The 22,844-nt window shown below is 50.6% G+C and overlaps 1 protein-coding gene across 1 annotated transcript in view; it reads right to left on the bottom strand.

Annotated features, from left to right (window-relative positions):
- Window positions 1–1,941: 1,941 nt before the first annotated feature.
- The window catches only part of FRMPD3 (FERM and PDZ domain containing 3), a 57,309-nt gene continuing 36,406 nt past the window's right edge, over window positions 1,942–22,844 (bottom strand). Inside the window, 3 exon segments of the mRNA XM_059158091.1 lie at window positions 1,942–5,952; window positions 7,614–8,435; window positions 17,348–17,492. Coding sequence (XP_059014074.1) covers window positions 2,894–5,952; window positions 7,614–8,435; window positions 17,348–17,492 — 4,026 coding nt within the window. The 3' untranslated portion in view covers window positions 1,942–2,893.

The raw sequence follows: 22,844 nt of genomic DNA, 5'->3' as shown, positions 1-22,844 counted from the left end.
GTGGCAGCTGAAAAGCCTCCGCCTCGGGCTCTGGTTCAGGCTGAAGATGGCGGGATATATACTTGGTGGGAAGATGGCATCCCCCAGTGCTTGGGGATACCACACAGTGGTCCACACAGAAAAGGAGACCATCGGTCATCTCAGGAGAGCTTCTGAAGCTTTGGGAAAGTAGTGTGTGGAAGTCTGCTGAGTGAATGGGACACTGGACGATGGACCTGACTTCTCATTCTTTGACAGGAGGAGGCCAGGCTGCCTGGCTTCATCCAACTGCACTGCCCTGGGTTAGCCATTCCCAGGGTCCTGCTGCTCTTATCCTTTTGAAACACCCCCCCCCCAAAAAAAAAAATTACCCAGAGGGCATTGTAGGGGATTTGCGCCAGCCAAGCTATATTCCGACCCTAATCCCAGTTAGGGTCCTGCTGCTCTTATCTTTTTGAAACACCCCCCCCCCCCAAAAAAAAAAATTACCAGAGGGCATTGTAGGGGATTTGCGCCAGCCAAGCTATACTCCAAGGCAACTGGTCACGTTTCAGAGGGAGAGTACCCATTTCCCAGCTCCACCCAGAGAGCCGCCCAACCTTGTTCATCCCCTACCTCCTGGGCCCTTCAATCCCCACCCTCTGCTCCCTTCAGCTCTGAGGTCACAGCCAGGCTCAAGAGAAAGGAGTAGATCATATTCAATTCCTGTGATTACGACCCACGGGAGGCTTCTAAGAGGAGTAAAGGGGAGGCAGCACTAGCAGGGTCCTAAGCTCTTGTCACTCGCTGGGGCTCAGGTAGATGGGAGCAGAAGCTAGGGAGAGCAGTCCGGGGCGGGGGCGGGGGCCCACCACCAACCAGCGATTCAAGGACACAAGGACACCCACAAAGAGGCACTGCAAAGATATATTGGGATAGTAAGATGAATAGATTTAATCATTCTTGTTTGAAAAACAAGACATAAATTAGTATATATATATAATTTATATATTTTATGTAGTATATATACTATATACAGACATTAGAAAATGTGTCCTCTCCATGAGGCTGAGGGCGAGGTGAAGGGTGGTGGTGGAATGACGCGGACGGTGGACTGAGTGGCGAAGGTGCAGGATCAAGAAGTTGGGAGAAGAGGAAGACCACGACAGCCCTGGGGCTTGCAGTGGTCACGGGGCAAAGGGTTCCCCACTGGCTGCATCTCTGGCCCACTGAACGACTTGGTCCTAGGGGGAAGGAGAAGCAAGGAAACGGGGGGCTGGCTTCTGCAGAAGGGGCTCCCCTGATCCTTGCCGGTAGAAATCACCACTTGGGGAGGTGGGGGGGAATTTATTGCGCTGGGGGGGGGGCGCGTACCAAGGATGGGCGGGGGTTAAGCACAGTGTACATCTTTATAAAACTCACATAAGAACGAGAGATTTCCCACAGACCTCTCACATAATGGTGAAAGAGAGGCAGAGACAGGGCGTGAGCATGTGGCAAACGGTGGGGCAGGTATGGAGAGGTGGACAAGAAGCAATCTATACAGAAGAAACATTGGCTTTCTTTGTTCCCTACAGTGGGGCAGCTGGTAGGGACTCCGTGTCTTCACTCCTAGGAAGATTGTGGGGGACAGGGGTGGAGCTGGGGCCGGGTAGGGTGGGGGACTGGAGGGGGTGAGGACATGGCAGCAGTGGTAGATGTGTGTCAAGGAGGATGCTAAACAGTGTGAATTCCCTTCCAGATGACTCCGGAGAGAGAGAGAGAAAGAGAGAAAGAGAGAGAGAGAGAGAGAGAGGTGCAGGACTGCACCGGGTAAGGCGCTCAGCTTCTTTTCTTAGAGAGACAAATCCACAGGGTCAATACACAGCCGAAAGCATATACTCAGGATTAACATATCACGCTAGCTTCCAGAAGTTTAAGATATAGTCATCAACACCCCCCACCCCTACCCCCATCCCCCCTCCCCCCACCCCCCATCCCCAATCCGTAGCTAAGTCAAACTCCTAAGGACAGTCTGTCTGGTAGATGTTGAGAGAGGAACCGCTCGCCTGGAGCGCCAGCCCTGGCGCTGGGCTGGGCTGGGCCAGGCTGGGCTGGCCTGGGCCGGGCAGGCTCCGGGGCCTGCTCCGGGTCTCCCCGGGGCAGACATTTATCACCAGGTACCTAACCCAGAACGAGTGGGGTGATCCCAGATGCTTGCTCCCTAGTGGACTGAGCCACCCTGCCCATCAGCGAGGGACAGGGCACTTTGGGGATGGCTGGTGTGGAGCTACTGGGCCTGGGGGGCGAGGGCTCCCAAGGCCGCCAGCCTGTGAGGCAGGCCACCGACAGCCCTGCGTGGTGGCTGTTTTCTGCAGACCTGCCCCCCGGGCCCAGGCCCTCTAGGGTGGCTTCTGCCTGGTGAGTGTGAGCCCAGGGTGGGCGGGCACAGCTGGGGGGAGTGCCCTTGGTGCACCCCCCACCCTGCCGCTGGGCATGGTGTCTGGTGCTACAGCTACTGCTCCATGGGGGGTGGGGAGCAGATGCCAGGAGGAGCTCAAGGCTTGTGGGCCTGCCTGCTTCGAGCCCTGGCTCCCCTGGCCCCCCAGAATGGAGCAGGAAGGTGAGCCTGATGTCACCTGTCAGCCCTAAAGAAGAGATAAAAATCCAGCTCTGCGACAGGCAGGCAGGCAGGCGCAGTGACGAGGGGCCTTGGCCCTCACAGTGTCGACCAGAGGCTGGGGAAGGGGCGAGGGTGCCCAGGGTGGTGGCCACCCGGAGCCCTCAGGGAACAGCCTTCATCCGGGGAGTTCTCACTCCCCGAAGACTGAAGGCCCGCGGACCCCGACTGGCCGGGCAGACACGGACACTCACCACGAGATGCAAAGACCATGAAGCTCAAACCTGGGGCCGTGGTTGGGGGAGGTGGGGAAGGGGGCAGGTCAGGGCGGGTGCCCTACTTGATGAGGGTTTTTAAGGAGCGGGTGAATGTGCTCATAACAGTCGCTGAAGTTGGGGAGCCCGGGGGGTGCCCAGTGGCCGCGCTGACAGCTGCCACCGCCTGCTGCTGCTGCTGCTGCTGCTGTTGCTGCTGCTGCTGCTGCTGGCTAAGGTTCCGGGTGGTGGACTCCTCAGCGGCGCGCAGTAGAAAGGTGTAGTTCCTCACCACCTCTTCGACCTTGGCCAGCAGCTCTTGGCGCTGGGCCTCAGAGCGCACGATGAACACCAGCCGCACGAAGGTCTCGATGAGGCTGCTCAGCACCTGGAAGCTGCCCGTGATGGCCGCCAGCATATGCGTAGGGCTCTTGTCCACGTTGGCCACGCGGCGGCACGAAGCCCGGAGCTCCTTGAATTTGAGAGCCAGCTCGAGCTTGTACTCGGAGATCTGAGAGACATAGGGCTTCGGCGCACGGGCCTCGGGGCTGGCCACGCACTGGCGCAGGACAGTCAGTAGCTCATTGGTGTCCAGCCTGGCAGCCAGGAAGCCGTCGGGCAGGCCATAGGCATGGGCCCGCAGGGCATTGATCTTGGCCAGGCTCCCCTCGAAGGTGGACACACGCAGGTCGATCTCCTGGGTGCGGGAGGCCTCGGGGCTGCTGCTGCTGCAGGTGGCAGCATCCAGCACCTGCAGGGTCCTGCTCACCACAGGCACCACCTGCTCGTCCAGCTTCATGCCGGGCAGGATCTTCATGGGGATGGAGTAGGAGAGCTCGTCCTTGCCGTCACTGGCGTCATCCGCCATGTCACACTTGCGGTAGTAGAAGCAATAGCGGATGGAGCAGCATTTGCCGCTCTCGCTGTCCTCGTCCAGGTCGGCGGGCTTCTGGTACACCTCTTCCGGCAGCGAGAACACTGCCATCTGTCTGGGACCTTTGGTCTCGGGGGCAACCTGGACGTATGAGGGGTCTCCCAGGGTCGGCGACTCCAGGGACTTGGTTTTGGGACCCAAGCCTAGGGGGAGGCCTGCCTCTACCTCCTTGGGCTCCCTGGGCAGCATGCCCAGGGGTGGGTGTGGATAGATATCAGAGGTCAGCGAGGCCCTGTCGCCCTGGTCCAGTTCACTGATACTGTAGCGGCGCATCAGCTTCCTATAGTTGTGAGTGCCCAGACACTCCCCCCCTGAGGCACACGTGGTCAGGCAGGACATACCGCTCTCAGGGTCTGATCGGCACTCCCGGGATTCCAGGCTGGTGGAGCGGAGGCGCCCGGCGTTGGTGGGGCTACCGAGGCTCAGGCCCGGGCCGGCCTCCGGCTGCCTCTGGGTAGGGGGGAGCCTGTCCCTCTCCCGCCCCCGGAGCCCGGGCACAGGCGTCTGGGGGGCCTGTGGCCGGCCCCCACGGCAGATGCGCTTGCAATCACAGCTGCGCCTCTGTTCCCGTGACATGCCTGGCCCCTGCTGCACGGGGCTGCTGCGCAGTTGGCAGCTGCAGCGGCCCGGCGCGGGGGGCTGCAGGTACTCGGGGCCCGGCAGCTCCCCTTGGCTGGGAGGCTTCAGAAGTTCCTCGAGGAACTCTAGCTCATACTGCTTCACCTTCTGCAGCTGGGCCTGCCGCTCATCAGTCTCCTTCTTCTGGCGGGTTGGAAAGGTGGCTGAGAATAAATTGCGCAGCCGGAAGGGCCCTCGGGAGGATTTGGGCTTGGTGGGGCCTTCGGAGGCCGAGTGGCCTCTATCCAGGGTTGTCTCAAGCTTCCTGGAGGGCATGGTGCTCACCTGCCGGCTGGCAGCCTGGGGCCTCAGTGGGCTCTGGCCTCGGGGTTGGTAGCTGGGGCTCTGGCCTCGGGGTTGGTAGCTGGGGCTCTGGCCTCGGGACTGGCTGCTGGGGCTGTGGCCTCGGGACTGGCCGCTGGGGCTCGGGAGAGCCATGGAGTAGCTGGCTCGGGGCACCAGGCTGGTCTCCTCGATCTTGCTGCCTTGGGGCACACTCTCCAGCTGCCCCTTCTCCCCTTGGCTGGAGATGGCGGCCGGCTTGTGCAGGGCAGGCTTAGCCCCCTCTGGCCCGGCCTTGCCTGCTACCTCCCCTATGCATTGCTTGCTCAGGGACTCTCGATTCGCTCGTGAAAGATAACTTTTAGGAGGGAAACTTTGCCCAGGCAGCCGGTCCTCTTGTGGTGAGAGGTGCAGGCTGTCAGCCCGGCTGCCTGTGGGCGCTCTGGAGCCAGAAGAGACCTCTGGGCTCAGCGGCTGCTGGGAATTCCGTGAGGTCTCTGGAGCACCGGGGCTCATTTTGAACTTCAGATTTTTATTTGCACTGCCGCCCATCATACTAACTTCTGATCTTCCCATGCTGACCTCAGGCCTCCCCATGCTGGCCTCCAGCCTTCTCTCCCCGCTGCTGGGAGGGGTCACTATGGCCCCACTGGGGGCAGGTAGGCTCTTAGGGTGAACCACCTGCTGGAGGGCGGCCGAGATGATAGCAGGGGTCACGCTGCCCTTCGGGTCCAGGATAAGCTTGGGGCTCAACCTGACTTCTTTGGGCAGGTTCTCCCTTAGCTCAGACACCTGCTCTTCACTGAGGGATGGTGTGGCTGCCCTCAGTGACATCTCCAGGCCTGCCCTCGCATGGCCGGGCCCTTTGTCCTCAGGAACTGGGGACAGCAGGCTCAGATTCTTCTGCTCACTAAGCTGTGGGGTCAATGCTGGGTGCACAGCCAGGGCGTATGCTCGCTCTCTCTGAGGTGGCTGGGATTCTGATGGGGGCAGCTTCCTCCGAGCGCCAGGGGGGCCAGGACTCTGGCCTGTAACCGCTGGCTGCAGGGCTGGGTTGGGATCTGGGCGCCCAAGAGAGTAAGGGGCCGTGAGGACAGCCTGGGCGGCGCAGCTCTGGATCCGGAAGGGCAGGTCCTTGCGAGCCAGGAGGCTCTCCTTGTTGAGGTGCTGGGCCAGGAAGTAGGTGGTGTTCTGGTGCTGCTTCATGGCGGACACCATCTCTGACATGTCTGTGAGCTCTGAAGAGTTGGTTTCGTGGCCCGAGTCCAGCGATGATTCAGGGGTGATGGTGGCCAGTACAATCAGACCTAGAGGGACAGGGAGGGGGCTTGCTGCACTTACTCCAATCAGGTCCTTTCGCCAGCCTTACATAGGAAGTTTACGGGTGGGGGGAGGGGGGAGCGGTGAGGGGGCAAGGGCAGCCAGCAGTATTTGCAGCCAGGGAGAAAGCCCTTAGGTCAGTCCCAGGACTGGCCTGGAGGAGGGGGCAGGCAGTGAGAGGTATAGGGCTGAGGGGGGGAGGAGGGGAGGGGAGGGGCAGAGGGAGACAAGCTGGAAGAGGGCTCCTGAAGGGCGGGAATCCGAAAAAGAAACAAAAGAGGCATAGAAGAGATCGACAGGGCAGTGTGACTGCAAATTAACATGCACAGCGCATGCAGAACAACGTGCTAATCATCACTATTTTTAGACTCAATAGCGAGGAAATGTTTGTCAATTGTCCTGAAGAGGGCTGGCAGAGAGAGGCCCCTCTCTATCTGGCCCTCCTCATCTGGCCAGGCCAGCCTACAGCTGAGGCCCTTGTGCCTCAGTGTGTCCTCTCTCTGGCGACCACAAGGGGCCTCTCGCTAGCCAGGGAGCGGGTGCTCCAGACTCTGAACAAAGAGAAATGCTGGGGGTGGGGAGGGTCAGGGAGGGGGGTGGCCAAACGCATGCAGACTGCCCACCACCAAGGATGCCCTTGCATACAGAAAAGGGAGGGGCTGGGTCTCTCCCTGGTTAGTCAGGCTGCCTCTGACCCCAAGCTCTTCTTCTTCTCTGCCCACATGTGCCCCCTGCCTCACAGGCTTTCCCATATGCCTTCTTTTTCCCTGTTCCTTTTGTGTTGCTGTAGCATTTACCTGTTCTTTTTAAGGTGTGTGTGTGTGTGTAGGTATGTATCGTGAGTAGGGGTACAGTCTGACACGCATGCATGGCTACACGGTGGACGCACGTGTGTCTGTAACAGGGAATAGCATGCACATCATATGGCTCTCCTACCAAATAATACCTGCTGCTACTAGCTACTACTTATGATGGAGACTAATAGCTTTATTCCTATGTGCTAGGCAGTGCTTTGTATGAATGATTTCATTTTGTGCTCACAGCAAGCCCCCGTGATATGACTATTGTTACCAGACCCATTGAAAATGACAAAAGCGGGGCTCAGAAAGGGTTAAGTGCCTTGCCGAAGGTCGCACTGAAAAAGAGTGAAGAAGCCAGGACTTGGGTGGCTCTGACTGGGAGCCCATGTTCTCAGGCAAGGTAAGGACCTCAGCCCTAAGCAGTGATGGCGCCTGGCCTCCCCTGACCCCAGGGCACTAGGTGGTTGGTTGGTCATTTTGTTTTTTCTTCCAGTCATGTGCGTGCTGGATATTCTTTGCCTGTCTTCTAGATCTCTCAACAGTTTTGCTCTGATCCTCCATCCTGGCCTGGCTCCGTAGCTGTCACAGCCCCAGTCCCTGAGGTCCACCTGCAGGACATTTCCAGAGATGGAATGGTGAGAGCCAGAGCTCCAGCTGGAGCTAAGCAGCCGGTCCCTGACTGGGCGTTGTTGATCCCCTGACCCTATCTGAGCTACCTCTGGCCGTCCACTGCCCTGGAACCCCACGGTGACTTTGACCTCTGCTCCGGAAGAAGCAATATCACCCGCTGGCCCTGCCTGGCCAGGAGAAGGAAGGGGAGGCAAGAGGGAGGAGGAACAGGCCGTTACCTGCAGTCTGTGGGGGTTGGGGGTGGGGTCCATCCTCTGAGGCTGCCAGGGCTTCCAGAGCCTGCAGAGTGGACACCAGGGCATCATCTAGTTCCTGGGCATGATCTCGGACTGTCCGGGTCTGCACACTGTCGATCAGTGTCACTGGAATCTCATCATACAGTAGCCCACGCAGGTGGCGTCCTTGTTCCTGGCTCTGGACTGCCCGGCGCTTGGGGTCATCCTCATCTGAACTGTTGTCTCGGAAGCCAGGAGGGGGCGCAGCAATGGCAGGCAACAGCGACGTGCTCTCATCTTCCTCCTCTTCCTCCTCCTCACTCCCAGGGGGTGGGAGGGACATCAAGTCTACCATATTGTCACGAGAAGAGCCGGGCCTCCCACCTTTGCGAGGGCCCAGCTGCTCCTGAAGTTTGGCTTTGCAAGAGTCACAGTAGAAATTCAGGGCTTCCGCCCCAAGGGAATTGTCCAAGGTGTAGGACCGGGCCCTGCTGGCGCAAGGCTCATGGTCCAGGCTGGCTGCATCAAAGTCATCAGGGATCACATCGTAACCTTGGCCAGAGCTTTTGGACGTGGGGTCAGACTTGGTCCGGGGCCTGGTCTCCTCAAAGAAGATTAAGTTCTCGTTGACATCAGTCCGGCTTTCCTGTTCCTTCCTTTGTTCCCGCATGTGGAGGTAGCAAAAGCTGACAAGCTCAGAGTCGGCAGGCGGGGGCGTGCTGCGGCTCGACTTCCGGGGGCTGGTGCCCACGCTGCCCACATAACTACTCTCCTTTTTCCCCAGGTGGCCCCCAGGGACAGGGCGGTGGGCACTGTGCATGTAATCTAAACCCAGAAAGAGAATCAACAGATGAGCCCTGGTGTCGAGGACTGTGGCTGAGCTCCCTTGGCGTATCTGGGGTGCCACTGGATTGGCAGGTACTGACAGAGAGGATTACCTGGCTGCTAGAGGTTAGGGGAAGGGGCAGCCATGTTGTTGCCAACCCTCAAAGTAGAGTGAGGAGACCAGCCCCATGGGAAAAGGCATGGGGTGATGGGGGAAGGAGCTGAGCACCTTGTTATCTAGGTACGCCTGGGCTCTCACCCAGGTATACCTGGTCTGAAAGTCAGCTGTCCACATACTTTAAAAAAAAAAAGTGAAATTTGTTTTATGTCCCCCTGGGAACTGGCCCAGCACACCCTCCCGCCCTCCATCCCCATATTTTTCAGAGCCTTTCCAACCCCAGTGCTCTATTATGGATCTCTACTAGCAGAAGGAAATAACCTGACCAGTTCCTTGTGCCTTAGAGGACTGTTACGGAAGGACCCTAGAAGACTAAAGCGCTACTGGTAGTATTCTGGGCATCTGAATGTGTAAAGTATATGGGAAATAGGCTGGGACGTGCGTATGTGGGAGGAGGGTAGGGGGAGCATTCTTCCAAGCCCTCACATCTCATTATTTCTCTGTATCTGGGCAGGGCTAGCCTGCATGCTACGCAGTGTTCTTGCCAACAGCTTTTTAATGACGGTCGGTATGCACATCTGAGAATTATCCATAGCGAATGAAATGCTTTCTCTCTAAATGCATTCTCTCTTGTAGACTGTTTTGGGGGCCCTTCCCCATGTCATCTGGGAGAATATACTCAGATAAGACCGATTCATTTTGCTAGCAGCAGACAGAACAGATGGCAAGAAAGCACTAATGAAGGCTAAGGTCACCACACATGAACCCATTTAATCCTCACAACAAGCCAGTGAGGTAGGTGAGGTCACTATCCCCATTTTGCAGAGAGAGAAATGGATCCATTTGGTTATGTGACCTATCCAAGGTCACATGAATCATAAATGGTGGCCTGGATTTGAACCCAGGTCTGAGGGACTACAAAGCCCATGTTTTTAACCAGTACCCTATTGTTCATCGTGGCAGTCAGTGTGTCAGTGTTGCTTTTCACAAGAGCTTCCAACCATCACAAAAACATGGTGTTGGCACTTTGCAACAGAGTCCCAAAATACATGAAGCAGAAACTGACTAAATCAAAAGGAGAAACACACAATTCAACGGCAATCATTGGACCCTTCAATACCCCACTTTCAATAATGGATAGAACGATTAAACATAAGACCAACAAGGAGATAAAGGACCTGAACAACTATAAACTAAGTAGACATTAAGTAGTCACAGAAATCTATAGGACATACCCCCTACCAACAGCAGAATATACATTCTTCTCAAGGGCATCTGGAATGTTCTCTAAGATAGACCAGATGGTAGGTCATAAAATAAGCCTCAATAAATTTAAAAGAAATGAAATCATACAAAATATGTGGGGTTTTTTTTTAGCATAATGGAATTAGAAATCAGTAACAGAAAGAAATTTGGGAAACTCACAAGAATATGGAAATTAAACCAAACATCCCCAGATAGCCAATGGTTCAAAGAAGAAATCACAAGGGAAATTAGAAAATATTTAGAGATGAATGAAAATGAAGATACAACATATCCAAACTTAAGGGATCTAGCTAAATTAGTGTTTAGAGATTAAATTTATAGCTATAAACACATACATTAAAAAGGAAGAGTTTTTACATCCGTATCTTAACCTTCCACCTTAAGAGACTTGAAAAAGAGGAGCAAACTAAACCCCAAATAAGCATAAGGAAAGAAATAGTAAAGTATAGAGGACAGAAAAACAATAGAAAATCAAAGAAACTAAAACTTGGTTTTTTTTTTTTTTTAAAGATTTTATTTATTTGTCAGAGACAGAGGGAGAGAGAGCAAGCGAGCACAGGCAGACAGAGAGGCAGGCAGAGGCAGAGGGAGAAGCAGGCTCTCTGCCGAGCAAGGAGCCTGATGTGGGACTCGATCCCAGGACCCTGGGATCATGACCTGAGCCGAAGGCAGCTGCTTAACCAACTGAGCCACCCAGGGGTCCCGGTTTTGTTTTGTTTTGTTCTGTTCTGTTTGAGAAAGAGCTTCCATGCATGTGTGAATGGGGGAAGGGGCAGGGAGAGAGGGAGAGGGAAAATTGCCAGCAGGCTCCATGTTCAGTATGGAGCCTGATGCGGGGCTCAATCTTATGACCCTGAGATCATGACCTGATCTCAAATCAAGAGTCAGACGTTCACCTGACTGGGCCACCCAGGCACCCCAAAAGTTAGTTCTTTGAAAAGATCAATAAAATGGACATTTAACTGTAGAGACCAAGCCAAAAAAAAAAAAAAAAAAAGAGAGAGAGAGAAGATTCAAGCTACTAAATCAGGAATGAAAGAAGGACCATCACTACTGACTCTACAGGTACAGACTTGATTATATGAGATTATTATAAATAAGCTTATGCTAAAAAAAAAAAAAAAAGCACTAGATAACCTTGATGAAATGGACAAATACCTAGAAATATATGCTTAAAACTGACTCAAGAAGATAGAAAACCTGAATAGGCCAATAAAAAGAAATAAATTGAATTAGTAATTAAAAGTACCCACCCATGCCCCCACTAAAAATAAAACTTGGGCCCAAATGGCTTCACTGGTGAATTATGGCAAATGCTCAAAACACTTAAACAAGTTCTTCATAAACCCTTCCAAAAAAACAGAAGAGGAGGGAACACTTCACAACTCATTCTACAAGGTTGATATTACCATGGTTCCAAAACTAGACAAAACATCACAAGAAAACTATAGAGCAACATTTCTTCCACATATTTCTTCCACAAAGTTCCTCAACAAAATACTAGCAATCTGAATCCAGCAACATAAAAAGTATGATACGCCATGACCAAATGGTATTTATTGCATGAATGCAAGGTTGGTTTAGCATCCAAAAATCAATTAATGTAATACACCATATTAATAGAATGGTGGACAAAAAACACATGATCATCTCAATAGACTCGGAAAAATAATTTGGCAAAAGCCACCACCCTGTCATGATAAAACTGAAAAACTAGAATAAAAGGGAACTTCCTGAACATGATAAAGATTGTCTATGAAAAACCCATAGCAAACATACCTGATGGTGAAAGAGAGAAAGCTTTCCCCCTAACGTGACGACAAAACCCAGAATTTCTCTTCTTAACACTTCTATTCAACACTGTACTAGAAGGTCTAGCCAGGACATTTTGGCAATAAAATGAAATATAAGGCATCCAGATTGGAAAGGAAAAGTAAAACTATCTCTACGTGCAGATGACATGACCTTGTATAGAAAAAGAATCTCAAGGAATTCACAAAAAATTATTAGAGCTAATAAGCTCAGCAGGATCACATGGAAAAGGACAATACAAAAATTAATTATATTGTTACAGAGTATCAATGAATAATCCACTAATGAAATTAGAAAACACTCTATTTCCAATAGCACCAAAAGGAATAAAATACATAGGTATAAATTGAACAAAAGAAGTGCAAGACTTGTACAATGAAAACTACAAACATTCATGAAAGAAATTAAAGAAGATTTAAATAAATGAAAAGACATTCTATATTCATGGATTGGAAGACCCAATCTTGAGTGCCTTCCAATCGAACATAGCAGTACTTCCCAAACTGATCTACAGATTCAACACAGTCCCTATCAGAATCCCAACTGACTTTGAAAATAACTGATGAGGTAATTAAAAAAATCCATATGGAATCACAAAGGACACGTAATAACCAAAACAATCTTTAAAAAAGAACAAAGTAGGCGGACCCACACTGATTTCAAAACTTAATACAAACCAATAGTAATCAAGATGGTGTGGTACTGACTCAAGGAGAGACACATAGGTCAATGGAATAGAATTGAGAGTCCAGAAAGTAAACTCTCATGTTTATGGTTAAAGAGCCCAATTTAAAAATATAGATAGTTCATGAAGGAAGAACACAAATGGCCAATAAGCACATGCAGAGATGTACAACAGCATCAGCTATGATGATGCGAATCAAAACCACGAGATACCAATTCACACCCACCACAGTGGATGTTCAAAGGAAAAAAAAAAAAGATGGACAGGAATAAGTATTGGTGAGGATATGGTGAAATTGAGTCTTCCGATATTGCTGATGATAATGTAAAATGGTGCAGTCCTCTTGGGAAACAGTCTGGCAGTTTCTCAAAGTTAAGCATAGAGTTACTGTTTGACCAGCAGTTCTGCTCTAGTTGTATACCAAAGAGAAATGAAAACCTATGCCTCCAAAAACACTTGCACATAAAGGTTTATAACATGATTATTCGTAATAGACACAAGGTAGAAACAACGCAACTGTCCATCATCGGATGAATGGATGAACGGAAGGCAATCTTTCAGCACTATGGAATATTATCTAGCCATAAAAAGGAAGGAGTTAGTGATATAGGCTACAACGTGAAGGATGCTTGCATTACACTAAATGAAAAAAAAAAAAAAAAAAGCAAGCCACAAAGAAGACTATATATTGTATGGCTCCATTTACCCAAAATGTCCAGGATATGCAGAACTATAGACCCAGAAAGCCAGTTCATTCATGGTTGCTTAGAACTGGGTGGTCACTAGGAGGGAACCAGGGAATGAGTGCTAACGGGTACAGCATTTTTTTAGGAAGGGTAAAAAGGTTCTAAAATTAAATTGTGGCAATGATTACACAATCCTGTAAATATATTAAATATACTAAAAAAAATGCTGAGTTGTTGGGGTGCCTGGGTGGCTCAGTCGGTTAAGCAACTGCCTTCAGCTCAGGTTATGATCCCAAGGTTCTGGGATCAAGCCCCACGTCAGGCTCCTTGCTCAGTGGGGATTCTGCTTGTCCCTCTCCCTCTGCTGCTTCCTCCTGCGTGTGTGTGTGTGCACACTCTATCTTCCTCTCTGTCAAATAAATAAATAAAATCTTAAAAAAAGATGCTAAGTTGTGAACTTTAAATGGGTAAATTTTCTATCTTTGAAATTATATTTCAACAAGGCTGATTCTTTAAGGAGCGCCTGTGTGGCTCAGTCACTTAAGTCCAACACTTGGTTTCAGTTCAGGTCATGACCTTGGGGTGGTGGGATTGAGCCCTGAATCAGGCCCACGCTCAGCACAAAGTCTGCTTGAGATTCTCTCTCTCTTTCTTCCTCTGCACCTCCCCCCTACTTGTGCTTCTTCTCTCTAAATAAATGAAGAAATAAAATCTTTTTTTAAGATTTTTATTTATTTATTTGACAGAGAGAGAGACAGCGAGAGAGGGAACATAATCGGGGGTGGGGGGCGGTGGGAGAGGGAGAAGCAGGCTTCCCGCTGAGCAGGGATCACAACCTGAGCCAAAAGCAGATGCTTAAAGACTGAGCCACACTAGGCACCCCAAGAAATAAAATCTTTAAAAGAAAAGCTGTTTATTTAAGAAAAAAAAGCACAGCACTGGGCACCAAGTGTACTCTCAATCATTATAAAAAGGGCCAAAAAATGCGCTCTGCTCTTGAAAGAACTTCATGGGGTTTATCTCACCATAATCCTGTCAAATCTCTCCTGACGTAGGAGCTGTTATCGTCAGTTTCCAGATGAAGCAACTGGGACTGTTTATGGAATTTGTTCATGATCACGCGGCTAAGACATGGTCTCTACCTTCAGATTCCAAGCCCTCCCTGTCTTCCATGGACCCCACTGCCCTTTTCAATACAGAGTCCACGTAATCAGGTCAATCAGGCCTTGGTGGCTGTATCTAAATCTAGGGTACTTTGGATCAGCAGGGGGAATATTAACGTCACAACCCTTTGAGCCTCAGTGAAGAAGTGCTCTACAGCAGAGCTAAGCCAGGAGCACAAATGATCAGTTCCGGAGGTTTCTATCCTCAGGCACTGACCACAGGTCCGGGCCATGCACCAGGTGCTGACTACCTACGAGACAGCTGAACAGTCAGCCCAGCCAGCCTGGCAACAAGCTGCCATCAGAGGTGGCTCCTGGGGGCATTTCCAAAAGCAGGTGGTGACTCCTCTCAGATCAGGGCTGGAGGTCTAAGGATGGCTCCCCTCCCTGCAAGGTGGGAACATTTCCCCACAGCAAGCTGACAAGGCCAGGGGAGGCCTAGCCCACCACTTGGTACTGTGATTTCCAGATCCGAGGAGCAATACAGTGCTGTGCGAAGGAGAAAATATGTTTGGAAAAGCCCAAGTCTCCTCCAGACATAAGGTTAGAAATGCTAGGAGAGCCAGGTGCGCTGGGCTGATGGCTGGAACAGTGTGCCTCTCAGATTCAAATCTGCTGTAAATTGCTCATCAGCTTTCCCCAAGGGGGATGTCCTAGTCTAGCTCTCTGTACTCAGCCACTCAGAAGACTGCCTTTTAAAAAAATGCTTGCAAAGAACAGGCTGGTGATCCAACTAGAGTTATGTTCAAAATATATGCAGTGTGTACACACACACACACACACACACATAGTGCAACACGGAATCAAACAGCTTTCTATTAGTTGTCTTTGCTGTATTCTCAGTCTGATGATCAATACTGGTCAAAGGGACGATCTGGAGGCCTTTAGAGGCCCTCAAGTTCTTTCTGAATCACCCAAAAAAGCACCTAGTATGTTCAGTCAAGCTTTAGATATCTTGTGTGTTGCTGGGTTTTAACTACATGAAAATGGGTGAGCCACGCATGGGATATACAGTAGCCATTAATCAGAATATTCAATTTACCAGACCAAGCTGTTTCCTAACCATGGCAGAAAATCAGGGACTTCTTCTGACTGGGGTCCCCACTGAGGCCCCCAAATGCTTCTTTTGCTGGATTTCTCCCAGGATACTGGAGAGAAATGGCAGCTGAGCACTGAGTTGGTGGGGCTAGCTGGCAGCTGCTGTGGGACAAGAATATGGACGGAGGCAGACAGATCAGCCCTTAAGTGGGCTGGAGCTTTGGCCCTGAGGATAAAGCCCAGAGGAGGCTTGCAGGATGCCCGTTCCCTAGAGATCTTCACTAAACAACAACTGGGCACCGGGGCTTCTTTTTTGGGATGAAAGTGGGGGAGGTGGAACATGGAGGAAGCATCTCTCAGCTTTGTACCAGGAACCGATGGCCCCGCACTGTGACCTGGGTGGAGGGCTCCTCAGGGTGCTGCTTGAAGTCCTCCTGTTCGTGTCTTGGGGCCATGGGGTCAGATGTGCACGCCAGCCCCCGAACGGCAGGGCTAGGGCTCTAACCCTGCCCCAGCCACCAGGAGCACTTAGTGGTTGCCCTTGAGCCAGCAGCTAACAGTTCAAAAGGCTAAGTACTGGGCCCAGGCATGGACCCACACCCCTGGAGAGGCAGAGAAGAACAAGGAGAATGCCACCGTGGTCCCTTGGGCTCCTGCACCGAGATGGGCCCTGTGCTAGCGACAGCCAAGCCACTGTCCCTCTGCAGGCCCCAAGGGGGATGCTCAGGAATCAGGGAAGGGCTTGGAAACCATGCCTGGCATTTATAGAAGCCTTCTTTCCAGGCTGCAACACCTTCAAGGGAATCCCACGGTCCTGATTTGCCTCTGGAGAAGCAACAGGGATGCAACTCTAGGCGTGTTTAGTGAGACTGAAGGGAAACAGGAAGCCTGTGCCCTCACTTGGTGCCATTATCCCTACAGAGAGATGCATACTTAAGAGCAGCACCGACCACGGTGCTGATGGGATGACAGAACACTCTGGAAGGCAGGTGACTACAGAGCCATTTCTCACTCCCTCATCTTGTTCTTGGCTGGGCTCCAGGCTCCTTCTTCTGTATTCCCTTCTCCCTTTCTCTCTCTCCCTATCCTGCTTAGCAAAAAGCATCATTGACTTAGCTGTGATGACAGAGAGGACCAAAGGGGACAATGACAATAACTAACACAGGCTTGGCCATCACTTGGCCATCTGCAGGCCTGGTAATACCTATGGCCATCTGCTTGGGAGCTATTTACCTGAGGACGCATGGCAACTCGGCCTCCTGGCTTCTTCCTATTTCTAGTCAGTTCCTTTGCTTCTCTACGTGGAACCTCTGTCTATGCCTTGGGGCCACCTGTCCTTAAGGCCACCTGTCCTTTCCCCAGTCTCTGTTTGGTGGACTGCCTTCTATGTCTTGTGGGCAATGTTAGGAGATGTACACATGGGCTTGTCATGGTGCTTGTGATGAAGAGAAAATGACATGAGGGTGTGCTGTTCAGGTCTCCTGGCTTGGTTTGGGGCAGCAGGATCTGGACTGGGCTGATTGTTCCCAAGGTCCCTGTTTGTGCCAGCAACAGGACAGCTCCGAGGGGTAGCTGCACGGAGTTGCCTAACTGGGAAGCCTGGTGTTGGGGGCTGCACTTGACCTTGTTCTTGGTGGTCATCCCGTCATATCTCTGGTATATACTCTAAACCCCCACAGTCTCTCCTACCCCAGGCTTCCATGGCCTCTTAACTCCAGGCAGCTCTGTCAATCCCCATTATGATGAATAAGAGAACGATTTTATCTTCACTTTCAACCTGCACCTTCCACAAAGCCCATGCCTCTCTCCTAGATCACTGTACCTCTAAAGCTGTGCCTTAGATCTACTGCAATTCTCTAACTGGTTCTACTTATTGCTTATTTGTTATTTTTATCTTACGTGCCTTCACTGACTCGATTGTGATGTGTTGTCACAGGCATCCTTTGTGGGACAGGCCCATCTGAACGTCAGTTGTCTTTCCCACTGGCTTGTGCCAGGAAGGAACCAGCCATATAGCACTGGCTCCTGGGAAATCAGGGTGCTGGGGAAATGGGGGTAAGCACTAAGGCAGCAGAGCCCCTCCCTCCCTGTCTCCAGGGTCCCAGAGGGGCTCCGGCATACTGAAAACTGAGGCTGAGCCCTACCTGCCTTGATCATTGGAGGCGGAAGAGGTTGGCTGGCCGGCCTAGAGAAGACCATCTTCCTGGAGTCCAGCAGGAGACGGCAGTACCCCGCAATCAGGCAGGCAAAGTTGGTGGCTTCAGGCCACTCCATCAACAGCACCAGAGGCTGGGGAGAAATGAGAAGAACCATGAGGACATGGGAAGGAGGGGAGCAGGTGCACGTCCAGGGGGACCACAGTGAAAAGATGACTTGCAGAGGTACAGGAGTCATACTTTCTAAACCAAAAACCGAGGCGTGTGGACTGACAGACCAATTCTTCTGGTTTGAGAGTTTACTTATAGTGAGCTCCTACCCAGGTATCAAAATTAAATCAAACTTTAGTTTCACATTTAATGAACTACCTTTACTGAAAAAAGATTAAAGTCATATAATATCATGTGCCTGCTGTGTGGTTGTATTTGTGTTTGTCGGGAGCCCGGCAGAGGTGTGGGCCATCTGGGAAAGATGGGGTGAACCTGGGAGTCCTGGCTGGACTGGGGAACATCCCTGATAGAAAGTTCCTGAACCCATAAACTATCTCTTGCTCATCTATAGCCCTTTGCGCCCAGTACCCAGAATGTTCCATGCAACAAAATCCTCACTGTGCCTTCTGGACACAGTCTTTTCTAGTCTGCAGCCCTGCTCAGACCTCCATACTACCCCCTGTTTCCTAGAGTGTCCTCAAGATGTTAGTTGGTGCCCCCTGAAACAGTTCCTTGGTCCAATAAATGTGTGAAACCCTGGGTCAAACAAAGTTACGTAGAGACTTGTACTTACAGGAACTCTCAGACTCTCAGACACTTTCACGTAGGAATGTGCACTGTGAAATGTTAACAGTGTGGCCAGGGGGCTTTAGGATTCCAACGTTTCCAAATTATTTGACTAAAGCCATCTATTTTCACAGAAAATCTCATGGTAGTAGGGTTGTACTTTTTTAAACCTATTTTAGGAAATGCTAGCATACTCTGTTGACTTTTTTTTTTTCCTCTCTGTTGACTTTTGTTCTTGACTCTGAATCAGTCAAATTAATCCCAGGATTAGCTGGTTGACTGTTTCAGTGACTTGGCACTGATACACCAAAGGAAAGACAGACCTCTCCCAAATCAATATCTTTCCAAGAAACCTTCCCAATATCTGTATCGTGATTTTGTCAAAGTGTGGCTTGAAAGAAGTCTGGGTCAGATTGAAGTCAGCAGTGGGAGTATTCGTCCTGGGACAGGGCAGTGTCCTCCAGATAAAGACCAATGGAGACTGGCTGAAGAGGGAGCCATGGGGCAATGAATCACCTTGACTTTTGGCTGTTCCCAGACCAGGCATTAAGAACTGAAAGAATTAGGATGGAATGAATCCCCTCTCTCACCAGTGAGATAGCCATCGCAACAGTTCAATGAGAGGTGATGAGAGCCTCCACGAGGGTAGCAGCAATAAAACCAACACCGTGGAAGACTTGGTTGAACTTGGTCACCAATTAGACTAGCCTTCTTGGCCTGGATCACCACCTGGGGAACAATTCTGAATCCAAACCAGCTCACCTTTTAAATTAAGTTGCCCGAGTCCCTTTGCTGTCTGCCAGGATCCTGACACACAGCTCGGGTTGACTATTTTGTAGTTCATCAGACCAGGGTCTGGCAAATTTTTCTGTAAAGGGCTAGACAGCAAATGCTTTAGGCAGTAACTCTGCTATCATAGCCTGAAAACAGCCATAGATAATCCATGAGCTAAACAGTGGGTGTGACGGGGGTCTAAGGAAACCTTATGCACAGAAACAAGCAGTGGGTCTGGTCTGGTTTGATCTAGGAGGGAAGCTTCTTTTCAGCCCAACACAATGTTCACACTCATTTTCACAGCTCTCAGCTTGTTTCATTTGCCAACACTGATCCCCTTCTTTTTTGGAAATTCTTCTCTTTGCTTTTGTTCCCATGAGGTGGCACTGGATTCTCATTCTGTAGTCCCTGACCATTTCCATCTCTCTCTTGGGCTCACTCTTCTTGGACAGCCTCCCAAGAATCACCATCCTCTCAGACTCTTTGCCTACCTCAGTGCTGTGTCTCTATCATATAGTCTCTTGCTGGATCAAATCCTATCTTGAATTGTTTAGTTATTCTCTATCCAATGACACTGTGGGCCATGGCAAGGCATTTGGATTCCATCTCCCAGGCTGAGTTGATGATACTCCTGTGGAACTCACTCAACAACATCAGGAAGAAAAGGGACCATCTGTACCCTGAGGAGCAAGTGGCTCCTGTCTCCAATGAGAAGGGGACCAGGGATGAGATGTCACTTTTGGGTCATTTGTTTTTTTAGTTTTTATTTTAGTTTCAGTTAGTTAACACACACCCTTTGGGTTATTATTAAGAAGGGGCAGAGGGAGTGTTTGTCCTCTAGTGAATGGATGCTTCTGTCGCAACAGAATGCATACAACAGAATCTGTACATTCAAGAGAACACAAGGCTGACCTTGTGTACAACAAAGGAGAGACAGAAGTGGAATGGGATCGGGGTGAGAAGAGGGCCTTGACCCCCTGCCACCAATGGCAGAAGGATACCCAGAGGTTTGGGTGTGAATAGCTGCTACCACCATTACTAGGAGGACCCAAGACTCACTAGGTTTGCCTCAAGAGCATTCGCTGACATCATGGCTGCTCCTGCTGCCACTGCTTTACTTCAGGCCCTCTTTGTCCTCCTCCAACACCAAAACTTCTCAAGGTATGTGTGAATGGGTGACAAGGGGGCTGAGATCCCGACCCCTTGGCCTCTGGGTCCTGTTGCGTCTGGTCCCAAGCTGGTTCATCTGCTTATTCTAGTGGGCCATACATTGTGGCATTTTTCATGATATGGAAAATGTGGGGACACACTAATCTCAGGAATCCCAGTAGCCTCCTGACCAGCCTTCCTGCCTCCAGTTTCTTCACTTCACTTCAATTCCCTCCACTCCACCTCCATATTGCTGCCCAAGGTTCCAAAACACAACTCTCACTTAAAATGTATCTCATCACCTTAAACCTACTACCTTCTCATGTCACATAAACCCTTTAGGACCTGGACTCGACTTAGAGCTCCAGGCATATCTCCCGCTAGCTCGCCTGTGCCCTCCTCCCATCCCTGACCCTCTCCTTATGCTCTAGCAATGACACAGAATTTTCAGTTTTCCAGAGATGCCATGTTCTTTGATCACTTCCTAGCTTGACTCACATTGTTCTCTCTGGCTGAAATGCCTGCAGCCAACTCTGCCCACCGGGTGAACTGCTACATGCTGGTGGGATAGCTCGTGGACAGCATAACCCACTGACAGATGACAGCCATTTGTCGCAGAACAGGGCCAACACAGGCCCTGCCCTCATGCAGCTTATAATCTAACAGGAAATAAGACATAAATCAAATAATCATACACATGAATATGAGTGGAAGGTGTGATAAGCATTATGAAGGGAAAGCACAGAGAGTTATCAAAACATAGAATGTTCTGGATCAGTGTGTGGGTAGGTAGGTGTGAACGTGTGCTCCTGTGACCGATCTGTTTCAGAAGCTGGAGAGAGCTTCTCTGAGGAAAGGACCTTGGCTGATGACTAGAATGACATTCCATTTGACCAAAGTACAGGCTGACTGGCTTGACTGACTGATGGACAGATGGACTGACTCGCTGGCTGAGGAGCTGTCTGACTCACTGATGCCCTGGCTCACAAGCTGGCTGCAGGACAGGCAGAATGCCTAATAGCCTGACACCCTGACTGGTTAGCTGGCTGGCTGGCTGGCTGGCTGGCTAATGGATGGATCAGAGGCAGAGAAACCAGCTGGCCAACTGACTTGCCTGTCTGACTTCGTTTCAGTTTCCCTTGCTTATCTCTTACCCCAAATACAGCCTGATATGGGTAACGAAACAGCATGAAGGCAAAACCCCATGCTCAGAGAAGGGCCCGGGCATCCCCAGCTGGCTCAGTGCAGCACATCAGGTGTCCGTCCTCTGCACGCCCACATGGCCAACAGGGGACACTCCAGCATGGGCCAAAAGGAACTTGTCAAAGGAGCACAGATGTGCTTTTCACCAGCAGGTGTAAAAATCAAATGAAACAAGATGGGATTGGGAGGGAGACAAACCATAAGTGACTCTTAATCTCACAAAAAAACTGAGGGTTGCTGGGGGGAGGGGGTTTGGGAGAAGGGGGTGGGATTATGGACATTGGGGAGGGTATGTGCTTTGATGAGTGCTGTGAAATGTGTAAACCTGGTGATTCACAGACCTGTACCCCTGGGGATAAAAATATATGTTTATAAAAAATAAAAAATTAATTTAAAAAAATCAAATCAAAGGCAGGCAAGCAAAGAGGTTGGATAGGTTTTCTTAGGAACCTTCAAAGACATTTTATTTTAAATAGGATTTTAACAATCGTGATGTCTAATGTAATGCTTGTCCCTACAGAAAGCACTAGAGCAATAAAGCTCAAACATGAGAACAGGAGACACACCGGGCCACAAGAGATCCCTTGGGACCTTTCTTTGATGGTTTCTTTTCCCCCTTATGTGCTTCTGTGGTAATGGTGTGTCAGTCCCACATGGCTGTCTATTGGAGAAAGAGCTCTGCAGTGTCTCACGGTCAACCCACTAACAGCAAGTAAGCAGAGTGAAAACTGTAACCAAATATGCCAAGGCCATCTTCAAACATTACTGGAGAAAAGGGGGTGGGGTTGGAAGCATGGCCAGCCATGAGAAGATAGAGCAGCGATTAATTTGCTATGCCCCAGCCCCAACTCCTTTGTGGGGTTCTCAGAGTGCTCTGGGAATTCACAGGCATCCTGCACTCTGGGATGCCAACTAGGGAGGGGACTGTTCTTGGGGAAGCCTCAGTGCACTCCAGCGTCTCTGAAAACTGGAAAAAGATGGGAATCCAGGGACACAGAAGGGCAAGGGTACAAGATGATGGTCTTTGGGTTCCAGGGGATTTGGGGTCTTGCCTCCAGGGCCCTGGGGAAGGCTAACCGGGCAAAACCAGCCAATCTGGAAACAAGGCAGATTATTGCTGTAAGGCAGTGGTTCTCAGGCCAGACACACATTACAATCCCCTGGGAAGCTTGAAAAACCTATATACCCCAGCCTCACCCCCTCAACATTTTAGTTTAAATGGCCTGAGAGGAAGGGCCCAGGCAACCAGTGGTTTTTAAATCTCCATACATGACTCTAATGTGCAGCCAGAGCTAAGGACTACTGCTCTGAGTGAAGATTCTTAGCTTCACCAGGGCCTTCCAGAATATTCCCAGGCCAGAGTGGCATATCTAGGAGGAAATGAGCCAAGTCTGGTTTCTAACTTTCATGCTCCTAGTTAAGGGAATTCAGACATTCTTTCTTCAGTATACCCTATGCAGTGACGTGCTGGGAAACATTAAACAAGTTCTATGAAGTCCTGATGGGTATTCTTTGTCAATTTCCCAAACCCCGCCCCCCTAATGCTTCCCTTTGTTCACATATATGGAGAGAGGTACCACTC

The sequence above is a fragment of the Mustela lutreola genome, chromosome X, assembly GCF_030435805.1.
Source record: "Mustela lutreola isolate mMusLut2 chromosome X, mMusLut2.pri, whole genome shotgun sequence".
Taxonomy (NCBI): Eukaryota; Metazoa; Chordata; class Mammalia; order Carnivora; family Mustelidae; genus Mustela; species Mustela lutreola.
This window is presented reverse-complemented; position numbering and strand designations above follow the sequence as displayed.